Source organism: Triturus cristatus, chromosome 4_1 (genome assembly GCF_964204655.1).
Source record: "Triturus cristatus chromosome 4_1, aTriCri1.1, whole genome shotgun sequence".
NCBI lineage: Eukaryota > Metazoa > Chordata > Amphibia > Caudata > Salamandridae > Triturus > Triturus cristatus.
In genome coordinates this window covers 451520327-451546621 of record NC_140585.1, presented here as the reverse complement: position 1 = coordinate 451546621, position 26295 = coordinate 451520327, and the positions used below count along the sequence as shown (strand labels likewise).

At 42.2% G+C, this 26295-nt stretch overlaps 1 protein-coding gene across 2 annotated transcripts in view; it reads left to right on the top strand.

The window, feature by feature from the left end:
- ANO2 (anoctamin 2) overlaps nucleotides 1-26295 on the top strand; it is a 1601761-nt gene that overhangs the window by 992722 nt on the left and 582744 nt on the right. For both annotated transcript variants that reach the window (XM_085652609.1, XM_085652610.1), the window contains one exon: nucleotides 19719-19801. In XM_085652609.1, the coding sequence (XP_085508735.1) occupies nucleotides 19719-19801 (83 nt within the window). The remainder of the gene's footprint in view (nucleotides 1-19718; nucleotides 19802-26295) is intronic.

The window sequence follows — 26295 nt, the reverse complement described above, 5'->3', positions numbered from 1 at the left end:
TGGTAAAGTGCAGAGATTCCTAAGGCCAGCAAAATTATGTAAAAGCTGGAGGTCTGAGGGCAAAAACATAAGGGGAAACCACGGCAAGGGTGTCACACCAAAATGTCCCCATTAAATACAAAGGGCCATTGTCCATTGCATCAATGACTAAATATAAACTATATCCAGGATGGTGAATCTTTGGGCAGGAGATCAAGAAGTGCTGAGTGCATCTTTCTAGTCATTCCTATAATGCAGGAGAATGTATTTACAAGAGAATCAGTGTCAACTTCATGAGAGAATATGCTCTTGAATTTCAAGATAGCTTTTGGTGCCATCATTATAGTGTCCACTGCCAAACTGAGAATGATAGAAATGGAAAAATACAGTATTCTACATCAGTGGCCAGGTTAGAACATCGCAAAGCGACACAGTTCTTTACTAAACCCAATGGGTCTAATTCAAATATGCTCAAGTGTTTTTTCTAGAATGTAATCCAACAGATCTTCATGAACATTGGTTCATTATTAGTGTATCAAAGGTGCCCATTTGACTGGCATGGGAACACACAGGTTTATACATTCACATAACATTTCAGACCTTGCGCAATCCACGTGGCAAGACATCCTTCAACCAGGTATTTTTTAAACAGATAACAAAGCCATTGGATACACACAGTCGAACCTATGCTGCCCTACTGTGACAGCATTCTATTAAATTCTGAATTTCTCTATTGATCCATCTAACCTTATTTACTGCTGCCCACCTTTTCAGATTTTGGCAATTAGAAAGGTATAGTCAAACACTCCGAGCAGACTGCAAAGTGCCCCACAAGAATTGTGTCTAAAGGATTTTAAGCTACTAGCATCTCTTCAGATAGTCCCTTTTGCCACTAGAGCAGACACTACATGCATTCACTTAAGTTCTTGGATGAACATGGTCAGGCTTCCTTGATGATAGGTGTTTCATTGGCAAGTCAGAGGTGATATCTATAATAATATTAATAACTAAGGGGCATATTAGCAAGGGATGGCGATATATTTATCGACGTTTTAGTGTCCGTTTTCGGGCGATAAGCGGCGATAATTATATTGCAATATCATCAAGGACACGCTAGCGCGTGTTTCTTTGATGTAGAGCCCGTTTTGTCACAGCCTCGCCTCGCATCGCTAATGAGATGCAAAGAAGGCGGGGCTGTGAAAACAACACCTGAAAATATCGCAAAGGCAGCTTCGAGATATCAACAAGGAGGTGCAGCGATAATAAAAATCGCGCTATCTCGGTTTTAACGCTGGAATTTAACGTCTGTTAAATTCCAGACTAAGGCATACTAATAATGGTAGGTGAATTATGCTGATACGACCACAGGGTCGTATCAGCAATCTTATTGCTGTTTTCCATGGAACATCGCTGGAAAACCAGCGATGTTCCATGGTAAACACCGCTATCGCTGAAATATTATCGCCATAGCGCTAGGTATTGTTAATATAGCATTATCATGGCGATAATTTTCAGCGATAGCCGGTGATAATATTTCTACCGCTATGTGGGGCCAGCGATAATTATCGCTGGCCCTTGTTAATATGCCCGTTAGTACCTGTTACAACACACATACCATTTGCCAGAATTCTAAGTACTACTTTAAATGCTGCCTAGTCCAGTGTTTCTTAGTGGAGCATTATTAAGAATATAAATGGTTTAGTTGTCTTTGCTAGGACTAGAAAGGTTTCTAATGGACAGAGATATTAATAGGAAGTTCTCCACTTAAAGGGGCCAGCTTTTAACTGTAATATTAGTTAGAGCCTTGGGTTTTCTCCTAACAAAGTGGACCATGGTAGATCTCTTCTACTTTTCTCATGTTTAAAAGACTTTATGTAAAACCTCAGAGTAAAACAAATTATATAGACAGTGAGAACAAAGAATAAGTACAATAAATGTCATGTGTAACTGGCTTAAGTCTTTAAATTGTTCAGGAAAAGAGGGGAAGAATATATAAAAAAGGAGTGGGGGAAAATCACACATACATCAACTATATATAATATAATAATAACAAGAAAGAAGAAAATGTCCTCACCAATTTGCTAAATGTATAATATGTTGTAACAATTAGCCTTAATAATATCTAAAGGCGATACATGTAGGATGAAAATCAGAGACACCACGTATTCAAGGAGGTTAAAAATGTTCAGATGTTATGAAACTAGTAAATAAAACACAAGGATCAACCTGATTTAAAAACATAGTCAAACGTAACCATAACAATTGGACATTGTGAGAAGGTAAATATTGAGCGATATAGATACCATCTATCTTATGATGTGAGCAAAAACAATCTCATCAAATCCTATATGATAGTTTAGATGAGGTTTTCCAATTAAATGCAATTTGCTGAAAAGCTATTGCTAACAATATATCTAGTAATTTAATCTTACCGAAAGATGGGATAAAATGAGAAATGTAAGTGCCTAGAAAAAGATATTGGGTATTGAAAAGAGATTGCAAGTTAAAAATCCATTTAGTTTTAGACAAAGCCTTGTGTTAAAAAAGAAGTGTATTAGGGCATTTAAACAAAATATGGATAAGGCCACCTGCTAAGAAAATCACAAGACCCGCATTTGGAGGGAGTGTCTGGTGTACATTTAGCACACTGTCTAGGGGGGAAATATAATCTATGATGAAGAAAAAACATGGATTAAGTAATATTTGCGGATCTAGAAATTTTATGATAAAGGGAATTGTTAGACCTGGCACCTTGGCGTGGGACTCCCTTCCATTTTTTGCTGTTGCCTCAGGTGTTTTTGCTGGTGTTAGATGCTTTGGGTACTGTGCCACTGCTATTCAGTGCCACAGTACAAGTGCTCCCTATGGTAAATTGATGTATGGATTAGTGATTCCATGATTGGCTAGTTTGGTTTACCTGTCAAACCCTAGTACAATGCACCAGGCTTGTAAACCAAATGCTGCTGGTGGGCTTGCAGCACTGGTTGTGCCACCCACAGAAACAGCCTGTAAAGTGTGTCTCAGGTCTGCCATTGCTGAGCCTGTGTGCAGTCTGGTACTGTCATGCTGACTGGGCAAGTGCACCCACTTGCCAGTCCCTAAACCTTCCCTTTTTTTCATATCAGACACCCCTATGGTAGGCCCAAGAACAGGGTGCATTGTAAGGATAAAGTAGGACATGCCCTGGTGTGTGTGGCATGTCCTGATAGTGAATTACAGCCATTTTCGTTTTTCACTATTGCAAGGCTACCTGTTCCCCATAGGCCAGATTAGGCAGTTTGATTATTACATTTTATAATCCTAACTGACTCAGGGAACTAGGTAGAAATTCGAGTTTAGTATGCCTGAACTCAGAATGATAAAATACCTCTTTAAGTGAAGTTGGTTTTAACATTCTGATTTCAAAATACCACTTTTAGAAAGTAGGTATTTTCTTGCCTAGCTATCCAAGCCTGCCTCTGCTAGGTTTTGTATTCCTTGTCTGGAGTTTGAGTGACACGGGCTGGGGGATTCCAGGAGACAGGGTGAGTCAGCACTAGGCTGAATAGAGAGATCTGCATGTAGATGGGTAGGAGGAGTTGCACCTGGGACCTGAATAGGGCTGTGCCTTCCCCCCACAAGGCTGGCTCCACCTCCTGTGGTGTGTCTGATGTCTCTGCCCTGCACTGTGAAAAGGAAGAAGGAGTATTGTCAGCAAAGTGCTCCAGGACTGACCAGAACTGGTTTGGACTAGGCAAAGGACTCTCTGCCTTCAGAGAACAAAGAGAAACTGTGTATAAAAGGGGGACCCAGGCCCCAGAATTTTAGATAACTTTTGGGGAAAAGAAGAAACCTTTGCTGAGGAGAGGAACCAGAGAGACTGAGGAGAGACTATCCCTAAGCTGAAGTGCTGTTTGGGGCATTGGCCTGCAGTGGTTGCCTAACTGCCAAAGAGAGGAGAGAGGAATTTTGTGTGTACTTTCATCACCTTGTGAAGGATCTCCAAGGGCTTGAGATAGAGCTTGCCTCCTGCTGAAGTCTCAGGGACAACAGACTTCACCAACCAGCTCCCCAAGAGTTCTTTGGAAGTGCCAGCAGTTGTGTTGGGCTTTCTGAGGGACTGCGTGTCGCAAGGAGCTGGAAGCGCGACTCACGAAGAAGAAGCGTGTTGCCGCCGCAGCCGCTGTCGTTGCATCACTGGAGAAGGGTGTTGCCGCTACAGCTGTCGCTACACATCGCAGAAGCATTTCACATTACCTTCGAAGCATGTCGCGGCCGCAGCCGCTGTCGCCGCATCACTGAAGAAGGGTGTCACCGCTGCAGACGTCGCATTGCATCACCAAAGCGTCTCGCATGTCTCGCCTGTCGCGGCTCAGAAGAATCGTTACGTCACCGCACAGCCGTCAGGCGTGCAGGCATCGTGTAGCATCAAGGAGAAGACGCCATCTTTTTTTTCATTGCACCGGATCTTCAACGTATCACGGCGTTGCGGGTCGCACCACCATGGAAGCACAGTAAGAAACCGACGCATCACTGTTCCTGCGGGTAAGGAACCGACGCATCACCTTCCCTGCAACTCTTTTGTTGTATAGCTTTACGCATCCAAAGGTACATTGAACTCAAAGTGTCGCATTTAACATCTAAAGAGAACTAAGCTAATTCTGCCATTTTTAAAGTACAGTATTGTGGATTTTTGTCGTTTGTGGTCTTGTGTTAAATCTATATAAAGAATACTTATTTTTTATACTACAACTTGCGTGGTGTCAATCTGTAGTGTTGTCACTGGGTCACTGTATGTGTTCTCAAATGCTTTACACACTGCCTCTGAGATAAGCCTGTCTGCTTGTGCCAAGCTACCAAGGGGGTGAGCAGGGGTTATTTTAAGAGTGTACCCCCTTACCCTGACTAGAAGCAAGGGTTCCTATTTGGTCAAAGGTACCTACCTCTGCCAACTAGAGACCCCAGTTCTAACAGGAATAAAGATGTGCATCTTGCTGTATGTATGATAAAAATAATAAAGGTGATTTTGAAAAATGGAAGGCATTGGCAAACGGAAACGAGAAAACCACATTGCGTCTTCTTGTGAAGGCAGTTTCAATGTGGACTGTAATCCAACGATGAAAAGGCAGCAAAGGAGTAACAGGATCAACTGTAAAGGAACCATTGAGAAGGTGAGCCATCAAACTCTGGATCGATTGTTCTTGAACGGATAAGGGCATTAAATACCCCCCGCACCTCCTACAACCAGAGATGGGAGCTGTGCAATATTTATCTCTGCACTGTTAGGTGATACAAAAGGAGGTGGTCACTGCCAACATGTTTTATTTTTATCATTGAAGGTCTATCATCAATCAGAATTTCAATGTTTCTAAAAGATGTGAAAATATATCTATGCGGGATTATTTCAGGCTGCCAGAACATCTAGCTCCAAAGATGTTTACTTTATTCAACAATAAAATGTCTGTCTAGTCAGACTTTAGCTTGAGCCAGTTGTTTATGAAAACTTAGACAGCCAAAAATGTGAAAACACCATGCATGCTTGAGATATGGGAAGGGCATCTTGGTGTCTTTGGTGTACATGTAAAAACGGAAGCACATTGTTCAGATGAGGAAGGTCAAGTGATGATCGAAATGTGAAGTAGGATGGCATAAATGAGGGACCCCAGGGACCCTCGCATGCGAGCAGCTTAGCCCTGGAACAAAACAGGCGTGGACAATGCCTGAAACTGGTCTTTGAAAAAAATAATAAAACTGTTTAAGAATCATTAACCATAAACTAAAGGTCTCGAGTCACTTAAGGAAAGTAGATTGTGTCTAATGTCTCCAGAATTACCCTTAATTTCCTTTACCTCAAGGCAGAATTTACTTTTTTTTACTCCCTGTGATCCTGTTGATAAAATCAAAATGTTCATCTGACCTCGTTTGTCCCATTACAGCATTGATAAAATTAAAGGTGTTAGTTGTACGCCAGGTTTCACTGCCACAGAAAGTTGAATTTGCTTCCCAAAACGTAGCCGTTTGTTTGTGAAGTGTGGGTCTGAATAAAACTTCTGTGAGTAAAGAATTGATGTTTGCTTGTAATGAAATGCTATGGAATTGCTTTTTGAAGCCCACACATGTATGCAACAATCTGAAAAAAGTTTTGGATCTTTTCTGAACTTTGATAAAGACAACTAGTAGAAAATAAAAACCTTTATGGGGAGATCCAGAAAAAGACCATAGTTCTTTATCTGCATTTCAAATGAAGCACTTAACTCCATTAAACGTTATCCCCTCCCATATCCTTTGCCACAGACTTTTCCCACAGACTATAAAATTCTTTGTGTTCACGATAGTTGAGCTGGTCGGTGCAAGGAAATACAGCCATCATATGCCAGGGCTGCAAAGTGAAACAAAGTACTCTGTGTTAAGCATAGCCTGCTTGAATATTGAGCATTGTGCTACAGCATGTTCTGTTGCCCTGCTAGCAGCAGAGCGCGGTGCCTGCATCAAGCATGGGGTCTGTTGACTGACAGTCCTATTGTGCTCCACATAGCTAAACCAGCTTGTCTTACGACCTCTTTGGTAAACACTGCATGGGTCACCTTTTGTGAACTATACTGAGAGGGGAACTGCCATGCATTATTACTTACTTGTATGCTTTTAGAGGAGGACAATATGTTATCTATGCTCCATTGAGCTGGCTTCATTTCATGGGTAGATCTCTGCAGAAGAATCCGTCTTTCATGCACACAGCCCGCTTCCCTGCTCCGAAAGGCCTGGACGTTAGCTCGGGCAGCGCTGAATAGGGCTGAGCTATAGTTTCAGTGTCTGCCATCTCATTAAATATATCTATGAACTGTTAGCATATAAGCAGGTCTTTAATGAAAAAAATGACGTCATTAGTTTTTAATTCCTTCAAAATGCTTGGATGTCCTATTAATCACCCAGAAAAAGTATTGCAAGCTCAATGACCATAACCATCACGAGCATCATTAATTAGAAATGCAAGGAAAGGTGAGAGTGATTTGGTTGCACATTACACTGTGTCTGCTTCTGCATGCAAACGTTACTATGTTTGAAGGGAGAGTTAGTGAAACCTAACCTGTGTTTCCCACCTGCCTATAGAATTTACATAAAACCACAGGTTGCTGAGTGACCAGACATTTAGATTATGACCGTTTCAATAATTGTTGTGACCTTTGAACCTTTAAGGACTGAATATAAAATTGCTGCGTTGAAAATAAAAGATAAGAAAGGTCTGTAATTGTTACTGAGACTGGTTTTCAGTGTTTATGGCACAATACACAATAACCAGCTAACAAGAGCTTAATACTAAAAGCTCCAATGGGTGCATAATACAATTGGCCATGTGGGGTAACCTGTGTGAGTGTCTATTGTTGGTGCCCCAATATACTTTGGTATTAAAGTAGGACTGCAGATGCTTGCTCTGCCCTTCTGTAATATGGATCATGCTAGTGGAAACTGTGGAATCGGGGCCTCAATGCAGGGTCACCCACAAACTTTTTGTCTTCACCCCTCCTGCTTTCTGAACCCGTTTTGTTGGCTTTTAGGACTTTGTGCACTTTACCAATGCTAAACAGTGCTAAAGTGCTTGTGTTCTCTCCATTAAAATGTTAAAACTGGCGTTCGCCCAATTAGCAGATTTAAGTTACTTTTATGTTCCTCCTAAAGTGGTCCTACATGTACCCAAGGTCTTTAAATTAATTGCTACTAGTGGGCCGGCAGCACGTATTGTTACTTCTGCTTACAAAGCCTTTTTAAACATGTCTTAGGTCTGCCTTTACGGATCTGCAGTTTTGAACTGCCATTCTTACCTGGCAAAATAAACATTTTAAATATACGGTGGGTATGCAGTTCCTAAGGAAGGGAAAGGAAGGTCTTTTCTAAGGTGTGCCCTCACACACCTCGAAGGATGTTATGCTTCATCATTGGGCCTGCTCCTCATCGGACCGGCGTTACAATGTCCGATGGGCACACGCGAAGGAGCTCTTTGGAGGAGATCTTTTGGGATGAAGCTGTTGGGTGGGTGCGGGTGTGTGGGCTGGGTTGTGCAGTGAGTGTGTGTATTAAAATAGGTCTAGGGCAGTCCTAAATAAAAGTGTTTAATTCTCAGGGAGCACTAGCCTAATTAAAAGTAGTGGGTCCCCATTGGATGTAATGATCCTATAGGGCTAGTGTGGTGCTAAGGTTGACATGTTTCATGCATGCTTAGCCCCTAACGGGTCTGGTGGCACTTCATCAGGACCAAATATGAAGTAAAAACAGTGAGTGGTGCACTACCGCTGGTCTCGTTCACGAATTCATGTCTGACGACCAGACGCAGTAGAGTGACCCCTGGTAGGATTATACAGGGGCAGAAGAGCTGCAGTGATAGAGTCTACGACTGACGGGGAAGGCAGAGCATGTCGTTGCTCTGAAGGCAGGGTGGCTGAACAACAATCGTCTGTCCTACCCTTGCTCCGGGCCCCGTGATAATAAACATTTTGCCAGGACTGAACTTTTCCTTTTTAATACTTAAAAGTCACCCCTAGGTTAAGCTCTAAACAGACCATAGTGCAGGGTGCAGTGTATTTAAAAAGTAGGACATGAACTTTTTAGTTTTACATGTCCTTGCAGTGAAAAATACCTACATTCATTTTTCACTACTGCGAGACCTACCTCTGCCTTAGGATAACTTTGGGTTACCTTATTACATTTAATAAGTGATAACCTTTGTTTAGGAGCAGGTAGGAAAGCCATGTTTGGTGTCTGATGAAAAGTAATTCAAAACCCTCTTTAATGGTAATGGATTTAAAGTCACAAATTTGAAAATGCCACTTTTAGAAAGTTGGTATTTTCTTGTCCTAACCATTTGGTGCATGCACCCTTTTTCCTGAGATATATGACCAGGTGTAGTTGGCAGCTGACCTTTGTATATTTCTCCCAGACAGCATCACAATAGAGGGTCTGGATGTTTGCAGGATGTGTCCTTTCTGGCAGGATGGAGGAGTGTAGCTGTCACCTACCACACTTGCACTTCAAAGGCACTGGCCTAGCTCATTCACCGGGGACTTCATACTAGCCTATTGTGCCCCCAGGCTAGTTAGGACCTGGGTAGGGATACAAGAAATTCCAGACACCTCTGTCCAGGGTGAAAACTCCAGAAGATTCTCCCATTCCAAAGGGAGCACCAGGTCAAAAAATGTGACCCCCAGACCCACTCTTTAGTAGACTCCTGGATCTGCAGATAATACAAAAAAAAATATGCCCTCCTGCTGGACGTCTACTCTGCTTTCTGGGAAGGAAGACTCAGCTTACACCTTTCATCCTAGGCTTAAGTTATTCCAAGGGTCAGCTGACTGAACTTGTGCTAGAGGAACACAGCAACCTCCAGGGTCCTCTCTGCAACTGCCCAGATAACCTGCTGCATCTGGACCTGCCTAAGCCTTGCTGGTCTCTGGTGGAAGAAGTTTTGGGCTTACGGCGGTACAGTGACCACCAGCGAGAATCGGCAATACAAGATCTGCAGCTCGCTCTACAGCATTGACAGCCCATGGTTCCCGCCAACATGAATCTCTAGCAATGACCGTCAGCATGCCCAACAGAAACTGCATGCTACAACAACGACCATCCGTTATGCTTGACCTGCTCTACTCTCTACAGCTACTACCATCTACAACACTCTCCATGCCCCTCGCGTCCTCCTCTACCACAAATGGCATTCTTCATGCTGGACTTTAGAATGCAGCCTTTTCTGTGTAACTGGCCTGGTCCCTGTATTCGGCCTGTGTTTCATCACGGTCTGCCTGAACTTGCGCCTTTAACTTGGTCTAGCAAGTCCAGCTAACCGCGAGTGGCACTTTGTGCTTTTAGGTGCAATATCTACCTTAAATCTTTGAAATTGCATATCTCCGGTTCTACCAATTGGATTTTTGCTGTATTTGTGTCAATAACACAATACATCTTACTCTCTTATTCTGAATTTATGTGGGATTTTTCTTGCATTGTGTTTTCACTTTATTGCTGTTCATGTGCTGCATGAATACTTTACACATTGCATCAAAGTTAAACCGCATTGTTTTTTGCCAAGTTACAAGAAGGTTAAGCTCAGGTTAAGTTGGTGACTTTTATGGTTCACACTGTGTAGGAGAGTAGGATCTGCACTTATGTTGCCCCCACTTTTTTTCTGATGTATACACTGGTTTCTGGCTATAGTCTGGCCGGGTCCCTGCTAATCAGGGCCCCAGTCTCTCTGTTCTCTCTAAATGACTTGGTCTGTATATTAGATGCACTAGTGATTGGATACTGTGGTACCTTATGAGCCCCTAGCATATGGTACCTTAGGTACCTAGAGCATAGGTACTTCACAGGCCTACCAGGGGCTGCAGCATGTATTATGCCACCCCTGGGAAGCAGACTCAATCGGACACCACAGGCCTGCTACTGCAGCCTGTGTGAGGTAGTGTTAGCACTCCTCACAGAGATATAGGTTTCTATATCTCACCATACACACACATATAAACCTATCAGCCACCCCTATGGCAGGCCCTATCAATCCTGAGGGCAGGGTGCTTGGTTTACAATGTGAGGGGGTGCCTCTGCCTGAGCAGGGCCCCTCTGCAGCTGGCAGGGTCTATTCCTTGTGGCTGTTTGTGGATGCAGTTAAACCATATACTCTTAAGTGCATTATAACCTCGCTGTAAATGCTAACTGTGGAATGACTGCATCAAAACATGTCGTGTTTGGTGTCAAACAACTTGGAATCATACCCCCACACCAGTAACTGGGGTGGGAGTATGATCCCACCCTTCCAGAGGGGACGACATGTACCTACTGTGGTAACACAGTAGATATCTGAAAGAGCCCTGGCATCACAAAATGGATGCAACCAGCACAGACACTGAGCTGCCCTCCTGCTGCTCACTGAAACTCGCAGTGGAGGAAGCCCAACAATAGGCATCCTGTCACAGGGAGGTGTCACCACCTTCCAGACAGTATTTAGTGTGTTGGGGCTGGGTGGGTGCACTTCTAGAGTGCTTTGAAGTCCTGCATTGGGGGAGCAGTAGGCTCCTCTGTGCATATGCCAGCTCAAACCGGTTCAGGGGCTACCTGTCCCTGCTCTGGCGTGAAACTAGACAAAGGGTAGTGGGTGTAACCATCCCCTACCCTGACCCTCCCAGAGGAGTGGTCATAGAGCTAGTCCCGCCCCTATCTTCACTATAAGATAGCAGGCTTTGCCATTGCAAATCAGATAACCCTGGATGACGCTCTACAAAGAAGAATCCTGGCCCTTCGACGTTCCACTACCTTTGGAAGACAGAAGAATCTCCCTTGGAGTCAAGGAGTGACTCCCCTGCTTGGCAGGCACCAAAAACCTTTATCAACGGTTGCAAACTTTCCCGCTCCCGCCGAAGTTCGAAGTCCCTGCTGCCCTGGAAGTGGATTTCCTGACTTCTCTACGGCCATTGTGAGTCCCCAGCAGAGCTGTGGCGAGTGGACCCCACGAGTGACGAGGAACAGCAATACACGGGGACAGTGCACTATTGTCAAGTGCAACCCCTTCATGACGTTCAACGAACTTGTGCATTGGACCATTTGAATCCCAGGCCTCCAGCAGGTCTTGCAGCGAAAATCAGCAGCCTACCCTGTCCCGAGTGACCGTGGGCTTCTGTGAAGCATTTATTGAAGAGGCATCTTTGCGATCCCTTTCCCATTGGCTTGCGGGTCCTCCGAAGACTTTGTTATCAACTAAAAGGGCTCCTCTGGCTGCTCCAGGCCTGCCCTCACTTATCTTCGCTGGGTGAGTCCCTCAGACCTTGCTGGTCTGCACCATCAACTTTCTTCAGTCTACACAAGACTTGCAGTTGCCAAGGCTTGTTGGCTCCAATCCGGTTGCCAATACCGCCATCAGCTGCAGACCTCGTGGGACCCTCTGAATCCAGCTGCTGGTCATTGTCGATCCCTCCTGGACCTCGTGAGCGAAGAGTCCAAACACCATCAACGACCTGAAATCACCCGACATCCTTGGTCAGCCATCTTCCTGACCACTGGTCACTGGCAAGTGACTTTGAACACTGTCCCTTCAATTTTCAGGTCTTCAGCTTCTTGAATCCACCCTTGGATTCCACCGGACACTTCTTCAGTCGACGCAAGCAGCAAGTCTTCTTTGGTCTCCATAGAAAACAGCGACGCGACCCGACACCAAAAGCCACCTATGCACCCGGCTTCCCTGGGTGAGGTAACTTGTGCACTCCGGTGCCCTAGTGTGTGTTGGCCCTTGAATTACTTACCTTGTAAGTGGCTTGCTGGTAGACTTCCCCGAAGTACCCTAAAACTTTAAAAATCAAACCGCGACTTGCTCCATTGTAATCAATAGGGAACCCGCGGCTGTGTTCACACACTGCACGCGTCTCCCGTGGGCCTGTTACTTACCTGCTAACACTGCAGTAGTGAAGCCCCAGCGATTCCCCAGGCCATAGGCCTTGTCATTTTGCAAGTCGACATTCTTATACCATTTTTTTAGTATATGGTCTGGTACGCCCCTAGGGCTCCAGCCATATTTGTGCTTAATTTATTGTGAAACGTTGACATTTGAATGTGTACCTGGCTTCTAATCTCATAAAGAGATTAGTAGAGTGTGTGTAGTAATAAATACATATATATTTGATATATATACCTGTGTGGTGTCCTTTCATTTGGTAATTCAAGCGATTATAAGGTAAAACAAGCTGCTTTACATTCCTCTGAGACTTAGCCTGAAGGGTGCTCTCCACAGCTACCACTAGGATAGCTTTCTTTAAAAGGTTGTCTTAAACCTATCAACCATAAGAGTCGAATTGGACTGGTGCAAGGTGGCCACTATAACTAGTGACCAGCATATGCCAGGCTAACTTCTCACACACTGACACAGATTGTGGCTGTGTTTGAGAAGGTCTCCCTCCCTCCTCAACCAACAACCCAATTTCTCACACAAAATGCACATCAGTGTGATCAAAAAGGGGTGCTCCCTTATTTACAAGGGTGCCTGATACCATGCAAATGATGGAATCCTCTGCACCCAGGCTGTACTTCAGACATGGGTGCAATCTCAAAGAGGCTGCCTGGAGGCACACATGGCGTGTTCCACATAGAATGTCAGTGCACTAGGGGTAGGCAGAACTCACAGAGTTACAGAAAAACTCTGCGAGATTCCAAGGAATTCCAAAAATGGGTGGAAACTATGCAGCTTGCACTGCAATTTAGCGCCACTAGTGCATGCAGCGCTAAAAATCTGTGCAAACGGTATCATGCGATCCACAAGAGCGCACAGCCAACCGCATTAGATTTTGCAACCGCTCGAGTAGAAAATTTACTATAGCGTCAGCAAATCTACGCGAACGGCAGCCCTCTGACTACGACTGCTCATGAACACCGTCGACCACCTTAGTTGGAAAATCTCATTAGGGGATGCAAATTCTTGCTTGCACTCACCAGCTCTCATATTCTGGAGGCTCATGGGAGAAAAATCACGCCACGCTGCAACTGGTATAATTTGGCCTGAAGTCCATGTTAAACAGTAACGCTTAGTGGTAAATATTCTGCAAATTCCACAAGTATAACAGGACATTCTGCCCACCCCTACAGTGCCCCCTTTCTCAAGGGTGTCCCCTGGGAGGGTTAACAGGGATTCTTGGGACCACACAGGCATTCCACTGCAGAAGGATGCTGTCACTTTTGAGACCCCGTTGAGAGTGCGGCCAGGTATGTGGCTGTGCTGAAGGGCTGGCCTGCAGCTTCAAATAGCCAGTCTGACTTTTACTAATAATAATTGTTTAAACATGCACCACAAACAGTCCAAGTTAGAACAGCCAGGTAGTGATTCACAAAAAGACAACCATATATATGGTTTGAGCAACAGCCTAATTTATCCTCTGCTGTGAGGTGATTCTCTTGGGTTTGTGTGGGTGGGTAATAGGCATGGATTAGTTAGATAACATTTCATACTCTCTAGTCTTATGACCTGTTTTTGATGTCTCATTTGATAATTGATTCCTGGACGTGTAATACAGTGCTAATTTGTTGCTGACCAACCAATACATTATAGTTTGTAAAAATGCTATTGTAGATTATTCTGAGGATTGAAAGTCATTGGTTGGTGTTTGGAAGAAAACAATAGAAATTGTTTACAAAAATGGCAAACATATATTGGTAAAAAATAGGGTTAAAGATGGTTATAGTTAGAAATTAAACTCCATATGGTGGTGTTTAAAAACCTTTATAACAGACTGCAATAGAGAGATTTATCTATTGAGGCTCCTTCTTCTCTAACTCCAAAGTTTGCAGGCATCTTGTGGACTGGAATACAGTACAAATAATATTGTCCATACTATTCTAGAGTATTCTTTAGAAAATATACTATCAATAAATACTTTAATGTTAGCAAGAATGCAATGTGGTTTTCTTTCCAGGAGACTTCAAAATCTTTTTTGGATGATTTAGAGTTTAGAGTAGCAGGTAACCCAACATGAACTGGTAATTCACCCACCTCCTTTAAAGGTGTGGAAACCACAGTGTTTCTACTAGCAAAGCCTCTGATGGCATATCCAGTGGAAAAAATCCATAGACAAACAAAATGATCATAAAACATCACAAATTAACATAGTCAATATAATTTATATACAATAAGACATTAAATGGAATAAATACATGCACGTTTCATACATAGTTTGCTATCTTGTAACTCTTTGGCTTAAAATTTCACTGGGACATTGAGAACAATTACTATTTAATAGAAATATTATTGTTCAAAACAGAAAAACCTTAATAAACTGATAGAGTTTATCAGCAGTATGCTCAACCATTTTAAGATAAAAATGAAGAAACTAATGCTAACTTAGCGCGCTCTCTCTAGCTGCCCTGCTTTCTACGCCCGGTTGCCAGCGCTGAGCCAACAAAGAGTTATGGGCAATGGAGTACGTCTGTCACAATCAGTGAGGCCCATGCAGAGGTGTCTAAAAGCGCGTTCTTCAGCTGCACCGCCTTCTCCTCCCCAGTCATCTCCTAGTAAATATTGCCGTGTCCTAATTAGGGTGGGACAACAGTTACTAGATGCATGTCATTATGGTCTGAAGCAGAGAAATGTAAATAAAATACAATTTCATTGAGAGTCTGGCTCATTTATAGTTTGTTTTCTCAAACATTAGCACAATTATATGGCGTTTATACTAAGAAAACCACTCTTGTATTGTTTTTCATTCCAATGGCACAGCTTTCTATATTCCCAGGTTATTCTGCACTCTTCAGCATCAGGAGAGAAGTTCAATTTATATGCAGACTCCTCAGGGTATGACCTGGAATCTATTATCCTTTTGGATTAACAAGTGTCTATCTTCCCTAGCTAATGCAGTGGATTTACAGTGCCAAAGACTCAGTACTATCCATGTTTCTCTAGCAGAAAGACACACATTTTTCCATGAGCAGCAGGCTGCTGCACTCAACACTTTAACCACGAGTGCTGAGACAGTGTTTTAAAAAGGATAAACCCAAAGCAAATAAAAATAAAGCTCTTGTTCTTTACCCGCGTATTTTTCAACAGCCTGACTCAGTGGCTGTTTCAGAAAAGTGATTTATTGCAACATGTATCCCCAAGTCATTTGTAGAACACCTTGATTTCCCCCTGGGCCTCTTTAGATGTCTCTACACATCATCCACGACTGTTCCATCCCTGCCTCACAAGGATCAGAGAAAATCACAGACCTTTTATGTCAAAGTTGCCCCTCTTTCAAGAGGTGAAAGACTTTGATGTGGCAGTATTGCCCTTTTACAAAAAGAGAGCAAGTACTCTGGATTTCTTTGACAGGGGGATGTGATCTGCAATGGGGCATGCAGATTTCTGCCTTTCTTGAAATGTATTGTCATTGTGCCCTTAGACACCAGGCATCAGGAGATGGTTTATCCATGGGAAATTAGAAGTGAAATGGGTTAATTCAAATGTGAGCCACAACGGGCATAAACAGGAAAAGTAGATTAGCACCTTGTGAACACTATTGCTAAAGATGAGACAGGCAACAAAAAAGCAAAGTCAAAGAGTGTAGCAGATTAAAAATTGCAGTTTTCAATTTATTTTTCATACATATTTATGTACATGCTGGAAATTTGAGGACTGTACTACTTTTCTAACCAAAGTTAGAAAAATGTAATTTTGCAAATTGTCCTCTTTCAACAGCTTTAATATAGAGGTCAACTCATAAACATATTTCACTACCTTGGTAGTGCAAAGGAGGTCAACAGGTCATCTTCCGTACTCAGAAAGATAATGTTTGATGAAAACACTAGAAACATTGTCCTTTCCAAAATCAAAGCTTTGACTTTGAATGGAAAAGCTTTCCTTGCATCTTGAGTTTGATATTTTTGTTTTACTGTGACGAGCACATCATGCTGATATCACTGCAAAATAAAAATGATAGTAGACAATGCCAATGGCATGGTTTGCTTTCACTTGTGATCAGTGCTAGGGGCATAAGCTTGTTCCCCCCGAACACCAATCTCTGTGGGTGATGCACCACTTGAACGAGTACTGTGTCTCCTTTCGATTGCTGTCTCTCTATAGTGTATACCTGCTTGAGGATTGCATTAACACTGGGGAAGAATAGTGCCTGAACATGGGCCATTGTTTCCCTCATTCCTCAGGCACAACAGTTGCTCTTCCCCCCCGTGGGATGGATAGGGGGCATGTTCTACTATGTGTCCCCCCAGTGAGGTGGTAGAAAGCCTACCAGGCACCAGAGAATAAATAGGATGGGGGTAGCTCGCCTAGTGTGCTGTGCTCCTATCCCAGAACTGGAACAACAGTCCTTATGCTCAACTGGGGACAGATTGGGATTCAAACCCTATATCTGCTTCCCGAATGGACAGAAAGCCCACAAAACAAGTGAGACAAAATGCGTTAAAGATGGATTTGGAAAGTCTACCCAAGCATCAGACCTTGTTCCCCTAGCTCTGAACGGGATCAATAGTTTTTCTAGCCCCAGGGGTGGATTGATGCGGTTGACCCCTAATATGCCCCCTGAGGTCAGGTAGCCCACTAAACATGAAGAAAAGAATGGTAAAAAAAGAAAGTGAAAGAGTTAAGAGCATCCCACCCAGGCATGGGGCCAAGGAAAAGCAGCACAGCCAGGCGCCAACCTATTTGTAAGTATTTTTCATTTAATCATATTCACCATCAGTGCAGACAAGAGACCAACGCGTTTCAGCCGTAGCCTTAAACACTGTCATTTATGTATTATTGCTAGTGATATATATTACCTACTGGTGGTCGCCAGTAGGTAGTTATAGTTAGGACCTAGTTTCCATAGGAAAAGCCTTTTTTGACTTTCCTACATCTTTGGGGCCATTTGGTGAAGCTTCAATAAATTATCCCCCAAAATTGTACTGTCTGGAAAGCTTTGGGTGATCTGTGAAGAGGGGACTGAGAAAAGGGAGTCCTAAAATGCATTTTACCCATGTTAATTCTCATAGGGATTTTGAACATGACCGTAGCCTGAACTGCTGGAATGAATGACACTAAATTTGTCAGGAAGCTAGCTCTTGGTCTTTAAAGCACGCTTTTTGTGATTTTGTGTTAATCTATTCAGTAGTTTTAGAGATATTAACCAAAAACGAAATTTGCATATCAGAGGGCGTGGATCCTCCGTGAACCCAACAGTCACCATGCTGAAATCTGGTTGGCTGCCAACACTTCAACCACCAGTGTTGGCAGCCATCTTAAAACTCTTCTTCAGCTGAGTCCCACAAAAAACATTAAAAATAAAGAAAAGGGGCAGGGTAGGAATACCCTGATCCCCTAGGCGGTGGTAGGGTCCCACAGGGACCAAGCTGGGGGTTAAAAAAGTAAAGGTTCTATGAAATCGTGGGTGGATCTTCAAATTTGTGGCAACATTGAAAAAAACAAGTGCAGTCTCCTGCACTCATTTATACTATACCCCTGGGTGGACCTAATCCTGGGGGATGGACAGTTTACTAAAAACATTGTAAGGGGCGCATGTGGCCCCCCCTTCAAGGACATTTTTTTGCCCTGGGATCATCACTTCCCCAGGGCTATCTAAACATATGGGGGACCTCATGAACCCCCCTCCCCGGCCCCGGAGACCACCACCTCCCTGGGGTTGTATTTAAAAAAGAAGGGAGCCAAATGGACCGCCCTCCATGAGATTTTAAAAGCCATGGGGACCACCACCTTTCCAGAGAAAATTTCTTAAGAAAAAAGAGGTAGGGGGGCCATATACGGCCCCGGGGACCACCAATTGCCCAGGGCCAGCCCATGCACAAGAAAAGGAAGGGGGCTTTGTGGCTTCCCCTCATGGAGAGATATATGACCCGGGGGACTGCCACCCACCCAGTGCCGGCTTCTGCTGTGTCCCGGGGTTTCCAACCCCAGCACACAGCTGTTTGGTTTTGCTTGGCATGAACTTTGACAGTTTGGACCAAGCAAAAGCAAACACTTTACTTCCAGCAATCAGGAGCTGTCAAACCTCTCCCACTTGCTGGAAGCAGAGTCTACATCCCTTTCCCTGCCCACAGGCATGCGGGCAGGGAAAGAGATTAAACTGTTGCTCTCGCACACAGGGAGCTCCATTTCCAGTAGCTTCCTGTGTATGAGAGTAATGCCAGCTCCCACATGAGGCGGGGAGGCGGCTGGGCCTGTGGGGCCTTGAGGTTCTCCCCGTGGTGTCCTGGCATTCACTCTGGATGCCCTGGGTGAGACCAGGGCACCCAGGGACCCATAAAATGAAACAAAAAGAGGACCCCTGAATAATCAAATAAACAGGCAGAGGAATCAAGGAAGTAAATGCATGTACCAAAAAACAAAAACACTGTGCCATGATCCACAGCTCAAGAGATCATCATTGCTCCTGTTCGAAATACTTGATGGTGCATTATTTAGTCGCTGCCTGGAGGTATCGAGATGGACTCAGCCTCAATGTGTATTTGTTCCACATGAGTAGCGGTTGCTTTGATTTGTCCCTGCCTCACTTATCGTGCCATAGGCTTGGATTGTTCATTTTCCCCCCTAAAAAGGCTGGAGTGGTGGACACAGTTGTTTGGCCAAGCTCTCTCCTCCTCTATAAGTCTAGAGGGGAGCCCTGCTGTTATCTGGAGTGCTATTCCAAGAGCCAGATACTGCATTGGATGTACCCCTTGTCGCCTTAACATTGATTGTGTTTATCTGTGGGTTTCTGAGATGTGTAAGTATGTTTGTTAAATGAATGTGTTCAGAGTTGCATGGGCGTTGAATTTGGGAATCAGGTGGGGTAGGGTGGGTGGCGTGATTGGTGAGGAAGCACAGAGCTGGTACACTGGACTTTTCCTGTGAGTGGTGGACTCCGCAAAGGTCTGCGGTACCTGCTTGTGGTTTTTCTTTTGATTTAGCATGCTTTGAACCTCAGATGGCTCACAAAGGGTTTTTTTTCTAACAAAAATGCGAAATTGCATTTTTTTAAACTTTTCAACTTTGTAAACCGTTTAGAGTTAGTATAGCTGTAAATAAATTTCAGTATGCACTTATAATGTATGCATTATGAATTATTTGTAGCCTCTCACATAGCTTTAACACTAATCGTATGTTTCTTTGTCCCTACATCCCCTGAGGCAAAACTTTCCATGTGTATTTGTATTAAATGCTATTGTAATAATTCATTTTGTACTTTAAAAAAACAAACTGCAGTGGTTCAACCGACAAATATTAAAATAAGTTATAGAGCTCATAGAATTTATGTACTGATATTTGTTTTTGGTTTCAGCTACTTTGTTCCTGGAACACTGGAAACGTCTTCAAATGAGGTTGAGCTATTACTGGGATTTAACAGGATTAGAGGAGGAAGAAGTGAGTTTGTATTCTCTTAATAATAGTTTCTCATGCCATATCTTGACATTTAAGGCTGACTTCTGTAAACAGGATAGAACCACACTGTTTCTGATTGCAGTGAAATGAAGACTTATCAGAGAACATCCATCGAACATCTGTAACACATGTTTTGCAGGTTTTTCAATAAAGCGAATGGCTGTGTTTCGCTTTTCATAGACCCTACACTGCAGTGTTTACAATGGCAATGGGATGAAACTGTGGTCACTTAGCAAGGTATCATATGCTACAGCTACACTTAATTATACCGTGCGGGTCTTGCATTACTGAACTGGGAACATAGCTAGCCAAACTGAAATCTATTTCCTAACAATCCAGATACTTGCCCTTTTTAAAGTGCTCTGTAAGCATGATGGACATGAAATGTATGCAAAATACTGTTTTTCTAATATAGTGCGTATCATTTTGCGTTATTCTTCTAAGCTCTATGCGACATGGATTTCATCTGGTGGTGTATATGCATCCAGATGCATTTTGAGATAGTTTTTTGTAACTTCCAGATCACAAAGGCATGAAAGCAACTGAAATAATGAAGGCTCGCGTATTTAATATAGCATTTTCACATTTGCCTTAATTTATTTAGGGTTGGCTTTCTTCCCACATTTTATTGGATTTACAAAAACTAGTTTGTAAAGGCTAAAAAGAGGGATGTTACACATCTATTACAAATTGGTATGCATTGTGATTGATAATGTTAAGTAGAATGAGTTTAATTTTGAAGTTGCACCAATAGTGTGAGATTTCCTTAAGCCATCAGCATCTTTAAAAAACTCATGCTCTCAGATTCAACATAAGTTTGCTAACAATCTGTTGCAACTTCTTGTGAGTGTTTCACCTAGAAAAAAAGAAAAATTATTCGGCGGAGTGCTTCAATTGATTTCCGCCCTCTGTAGTTACTTGAACAGTATGCCGCACCATCATTTTTTGCCAATTATGTGACATCAGACAGGAGCAAGCCATATTCAAATCTTGCTCTGCCCTGTCCTGATAGGAACTGTCAACCCCAACCTGCTGGGCGCTCCCCTTTAGATGGTAACAGAAGCAACCTAAAAACAGTTTTACCCTTGCTGGGCTTCATAAGTGAAGTACAGCATAAGTTCTCTGGCTTAGTGAGCGCTGGACACATGTCTATACATAACATTTGTCCTTTAAATGGCATTGGAACTGGGGGGATGGGGTGGGGTTGGAGATGCTGCAGCTCCCCTTAAAACCTTAAAGTGCAGATGGAGAATGAACAATAAAGAGGCCCTTCAAATGCTTTCTCCTTGCAACATACATTGTGTTTTCAAGTTCAGGTGTAGTGATGTGACGGTATTGGCCTGCGCCCCCACTTAAAAAAATTGTTCTAGCACCACTATGCCCTTAGGACATCATATTTAGAAAAAACAAAAAAATGATGGACGGAACGCTTCATCTAATCTCACCCTCTGTAATTTCTCCTTCATTCAATTGGGCACTATACCACATGAGAGAAAGATCAGCCATATCAAAATCAGAGTTGAACCTTCCTCAATACCAATGGCCCAGCCCAATCTTCCAGGCTTGACCACTCCTAAATGTGAACACAATCAACCCCAGACCAGTTCTAGCCATGTTGGGCTTCATCAGTAGGGTGCAGCTTGAGTCCTATAACACAGTGAGAATTGGACACACATCTGGACATACCAATCATACATGGGACTAATTTAGAAAAAATAAAAAGTGATGGGTGGAATGCTTCAATTAATCAAAACCACTGGAAATATTTCAGCTGCATACCTGCCCATTTTTTGACAACAGACAGGGACATTCCATATGTAGATTAGATGTTGCTCTGTTCCAAAAGAAACAGTTCAGCCCAAATAGCTAGGCCACATTCAATGTAGATGAGAGCATGAGTTGGGCCTCTTTGGTGAGGTTCAGCTCAAGTCCTGTGGCCCAAGACCCATATCTGTTTGCTGTTGTTTTCATTCAAGGGGAAGTAGTCTGGTGCTTCTGGCTGGCCTATTCCCATTGGAAAGGACCCGTACTAATTTGCATTAAAAAGATCCCATTCTGGAGTGGTGTTGTGAGCAAAAGTAATAGATTATAATTACCGCTTAGAATATTCTACCCATCGCTTTTTTACAGTGACATCCTAAGTGTAATGAGGGTCCTCAGATGCGGATGCTTGGGATTACTGTGCCACATTATTTAAGCTGCACCCCATTAATCCAGATAGGACGTAGCTGGTGGTTCAGTCTGGACTGCTCCTATTGAAGCAAGGCCACGGCTGATTTGCATTTAGTTGTACGCTGTCTGTAGTGACACAGTGAGCAAACAATGATGCTCTGGAATAATGTCCAGAGTAATTTTCAGTTCCATCTACCACTTGTTTTCATTGTGTCCCAAGCATGGCCAAAACAATAGTTCTGTATTATTTCATTTCTGTAGGCCTATTTTTCTTTTGTAGTGGCATTTCATTTTTAACACTGGATGTCTGTCTACCATAACATTAGTACTTTTTCACTCATAGATACTCTCTCAGCAAGGGAAATATTAGAAACAAGTATGATTTTCCGGAAACACCGTTTTTATGTTTAGTGTAAAGGACAATTTACCTGAGCCTGGCAGCTTCTTTCACACACAATTGTAGCAAAATACCTATTTTATAGATACATTGCATCCCTTGTTGGTATAAACAAGTAAAGCAAAATCTGTCGACTTCAGTGTATTTATCTTGCAGTCATTGCTTCAGCCACTCAGAAGTAGGGGTGTGAGAAATTCACATAATTTGCTTTTGCGTAATTATGCGAAATTTCAGCAAACTGATGAAATTAGGTGAAATACACATCTGTCATTTTGCACAATATTTTTAAAATGAAATTCATACTAGTGTCGCTTTTTTTAGCACAACTGCACATTTTTCACTTAAAAAGGTAAAGGAAACAAAATCACCTCGAACAACAGACTCTTGCCGACTATTGCTCCCGTGCACTCTGGTGAATTCTTACGATTGGTGCGTAATAAGTTAACGCAAAGTTGCCGAATGGCTTGATTTTGGGAATTCCATGTAACACGGGTAATGCAAAAGTCACAAAATGACATGAATTAAACTAGCATAATTTACATTTTGCACAGGCCTACTCACAAGTCAATACATCTATGTGTTTCCCTGTTTTTGCATGTAGACATCATTGTGTTATCTTTACTTTGCACATGACATTATCTTTATGCATGCTTCTTGTAATCCTGCTTGTCCAAGTCAAAGCTGTTCAAAGAGGTGCTTTTGTCTGCTCGTGTTTGTGTGTGTTCATCCATCATCTGCCTATTAGACACCTACTAGATTTGTTAAATCTGATTTCAAAAGCTGCTGAAGACAAGTGAACAGAATCAATCACATCGTTGGATGCCACAAACAAAAGGTTTAACACTGGAGGACATATTTCTTCACATGAAGAACACACATTTAGAAACTAAGATTTTTTTAGCAATGTGCAACATTCACTATTATATTAGCATTTTGGCCAGGTGAGGCTGTTGGTTTACATTTTTTAGTGCAAATGGTGGGTTGTAGTTTGAAGCAAAATCTATACGCATTATTCAACTTATAGCGTCATGTTCCGATTGAGTGTGACCTGAGCTATCTCCTAGTCATGCCCACTGAATTTTATCTTATTATTTCTTCTGCTATTGAGGACGTTTTTAATAAATCTCAATCTACCTTTATGGTAAATCAAATCAAAACATTCAACAATTGGGATCAAAGACTAAATCACATTTAGCATACAAAAATGTTTCAAATCAAACATCCAACATTTTTATTTGTGCAACCTCCCACAAATGCATATGGGTGCTCATCATCTAGTCCCTAATATATTTATTCAGTATCCATTTGAGGTCATCTCATATTTTGTTTTATTATCTTTTATTTAAAACTTTTCCGAAAGTTTATTATATTTCATAATGATGTATTTTAATGTTTCTTTCTTCCCTTTGCATCTATCTGTCAACTTTGAACTCTGCGTTTCAGCTTCCTTTAATAAGTTGCATAGCCTTTTTCGGGGCAGTGCTTTTTGGGAAATCAAAATGGCTTATTACACACAGCTCTGTATGGTTGGTGGAACCTTCGTGGATTTCGAAATCCTTAAATGGTATCTGAAACCCATCAAGTTGCTTGATTTATCTTAGCTACTATAATGTACACTGGACTTTTTCAATATTCTCGTGCTAGTCTCCTAATAGTAGAGAAGTGAAATATGGGAATAAAAACATAAGATTTTTTATTAAAAATAGCTGTAATCTTTAAAGAGAAATTTAGAAGGAGGAATCAGCACTTTTGAATTTATAGATGTTGTTCACAAAATTGGGTGAACGTGGGAATCTTGGGTTTTTGTGTAGATCAGCAAAGCCTTTCTCCTTAGCCTGTGTTTAATTTTAGGTTTTCTCATGTGACACAGGTCCACTTGGTGTAATGCTATAGCTGTACATCTGATTTTATCCTTCAGCTGAGTATCCTGCTCAGAATGGCAGGATGTGCTGTTACCTGAAATTGTTCGCTAACTGGCTGTACAATCCACCAAAAGGAAATTTGTTTGACAGAGGGGTGACACACATCAAAGCTACACAGGGCTGCATTTAATGTTGTATGTCAACAGGTAAACTGTAACTTTACAGGAGCCAGCTGCTCCTTAGATGACAGCATGGTGAATTACAGCTGTAAGTGGCGGTGACCCTCCCCCAGCCATAGTGGCAGAGGAAACATTTTTCTGTAGGTGTGCAGGACATTTCTTTTCTCTGGTTTTATTTAAATATATCCATCTCAGCAGTATTCAAAGATGATATCCTTTTTTAAACAATCACAGAACGTTGTGAGAAGTAGGTAGATATTGTGTATTGTTTTAGATTTTCTATTAAAACCATATACAATAATATAAAGTCAGAATTCAGTGATGTGCAATTCAATGTACAAGCTATGCAGTGGTGGGTTGTACTAAATCAACACTATATTAAAATCACATTAGACATTAAAATACAGATATATAGCCAATAAAATGGACAAAACACTCCTATCCAGATGCAAGTTACCAACTGTAAGGTCCCTTAAGGTTTAAAATAGATCTTATGCTCTGCAAGCAGATTTGGGCACATACATAAGATATGTTCAATCAATTCCTTCCAAGAAGAATATTGGCACCAATATAGTTGAAGATGCTTTAGTTTGTTCCAGGAGCATTTAAATACAATAGCGATTATAAAGCTGCAGGTCTCTTAGGAAAGGTTTTTTTTGCTTTTTTTTACATTAGGGGTTATTGAGGAGCCCAGGTAATATTGATTCCTTTTGGTAAAAGTATCTAGTAGGTAATTGCTGTTTTTGTAACCCAGACGTTTGCTGTAATCAAAGTCAAATTGAACTGCATTTAGCAATTGTTTTATGACCAATCGGCATTCCATCCTGTTCATATTGACAAGAGTGGTTGTGGTTGTCAGGGCATGTTCTTGCGGTAACCCCATGAGGTATTGATATGAAACAAATGCTTTTATCCCAGAGGAGATGAAGACCTCTTCAACTATTGGAGCTTTAAAAGATCTCTTGTGATGGAAAGCACACACATATGTAATTTAACAAAGTTCTTTTGATATGTCTTCATATTAAAAGTAGGCACAGCTCCAACCTCAGCAAAAGATGAGGTGTTGATTGTCTAAGGTGTAATATGCTTCATACGCAGTTCATCAATATTTTATCTAATTTCATCAATGCAACACTATGCATAATTAAAGTGCCATATGGTTATAAAGTGATTAGTTTAATCTGAATCTGAACAGTTTATCAGTCAGTAATCCCAATATTTACAAAATATGGGAGGCTACAATTGTTGAGGGTACTCCCCAAATCTCTGAGAGGGTTGCAAAACTACATACTGTGCTAACATCAAAACTGGCAGATATACTTTATCCAGTGGTACCTTATAGGGTGGAAGGTTGGCCTAAATGTTCCTGGTATAATGCCAATTGCTGGAAGGCCAAGCAGGGCCTTCTGAAAGCCATCAAAGCAAAGGACAAATGTCAAACCAAACTTCGCGGGTGCTGTATAAGGACAGCATTCACCAAGCAAAAGAAATCTGGGAATTGGAAAGATTGGAGGCCCTTAAATCTGCCTTATCTAAAAAAGACTCTAAGGCTTTCTGTTCCATAGTTAGCTCAGGTGATAAGGAAGGGAAGCCAGCCTTTGAACCAAACATAGCTTCTGAAGTATGGGAGAATTACTTCCAGGCCCTATACACTATTAAGGAAGCTGTGACCGCTAACACTGAATCCTTTAATAGCATCCCCTGAGCTTGCCCAGGATGAGGTCACAGGGATTACCATGTCCGAAGTCATAAATGCGATCAACAAGCTCCCTTTTAATGAAGCCCCGGGTTTAGATGAACTACCAGGGGATCTTTTCCGGGGGGAACCAAAAATGTGGGGACCGTATCTATGGGCCTTATTCAATG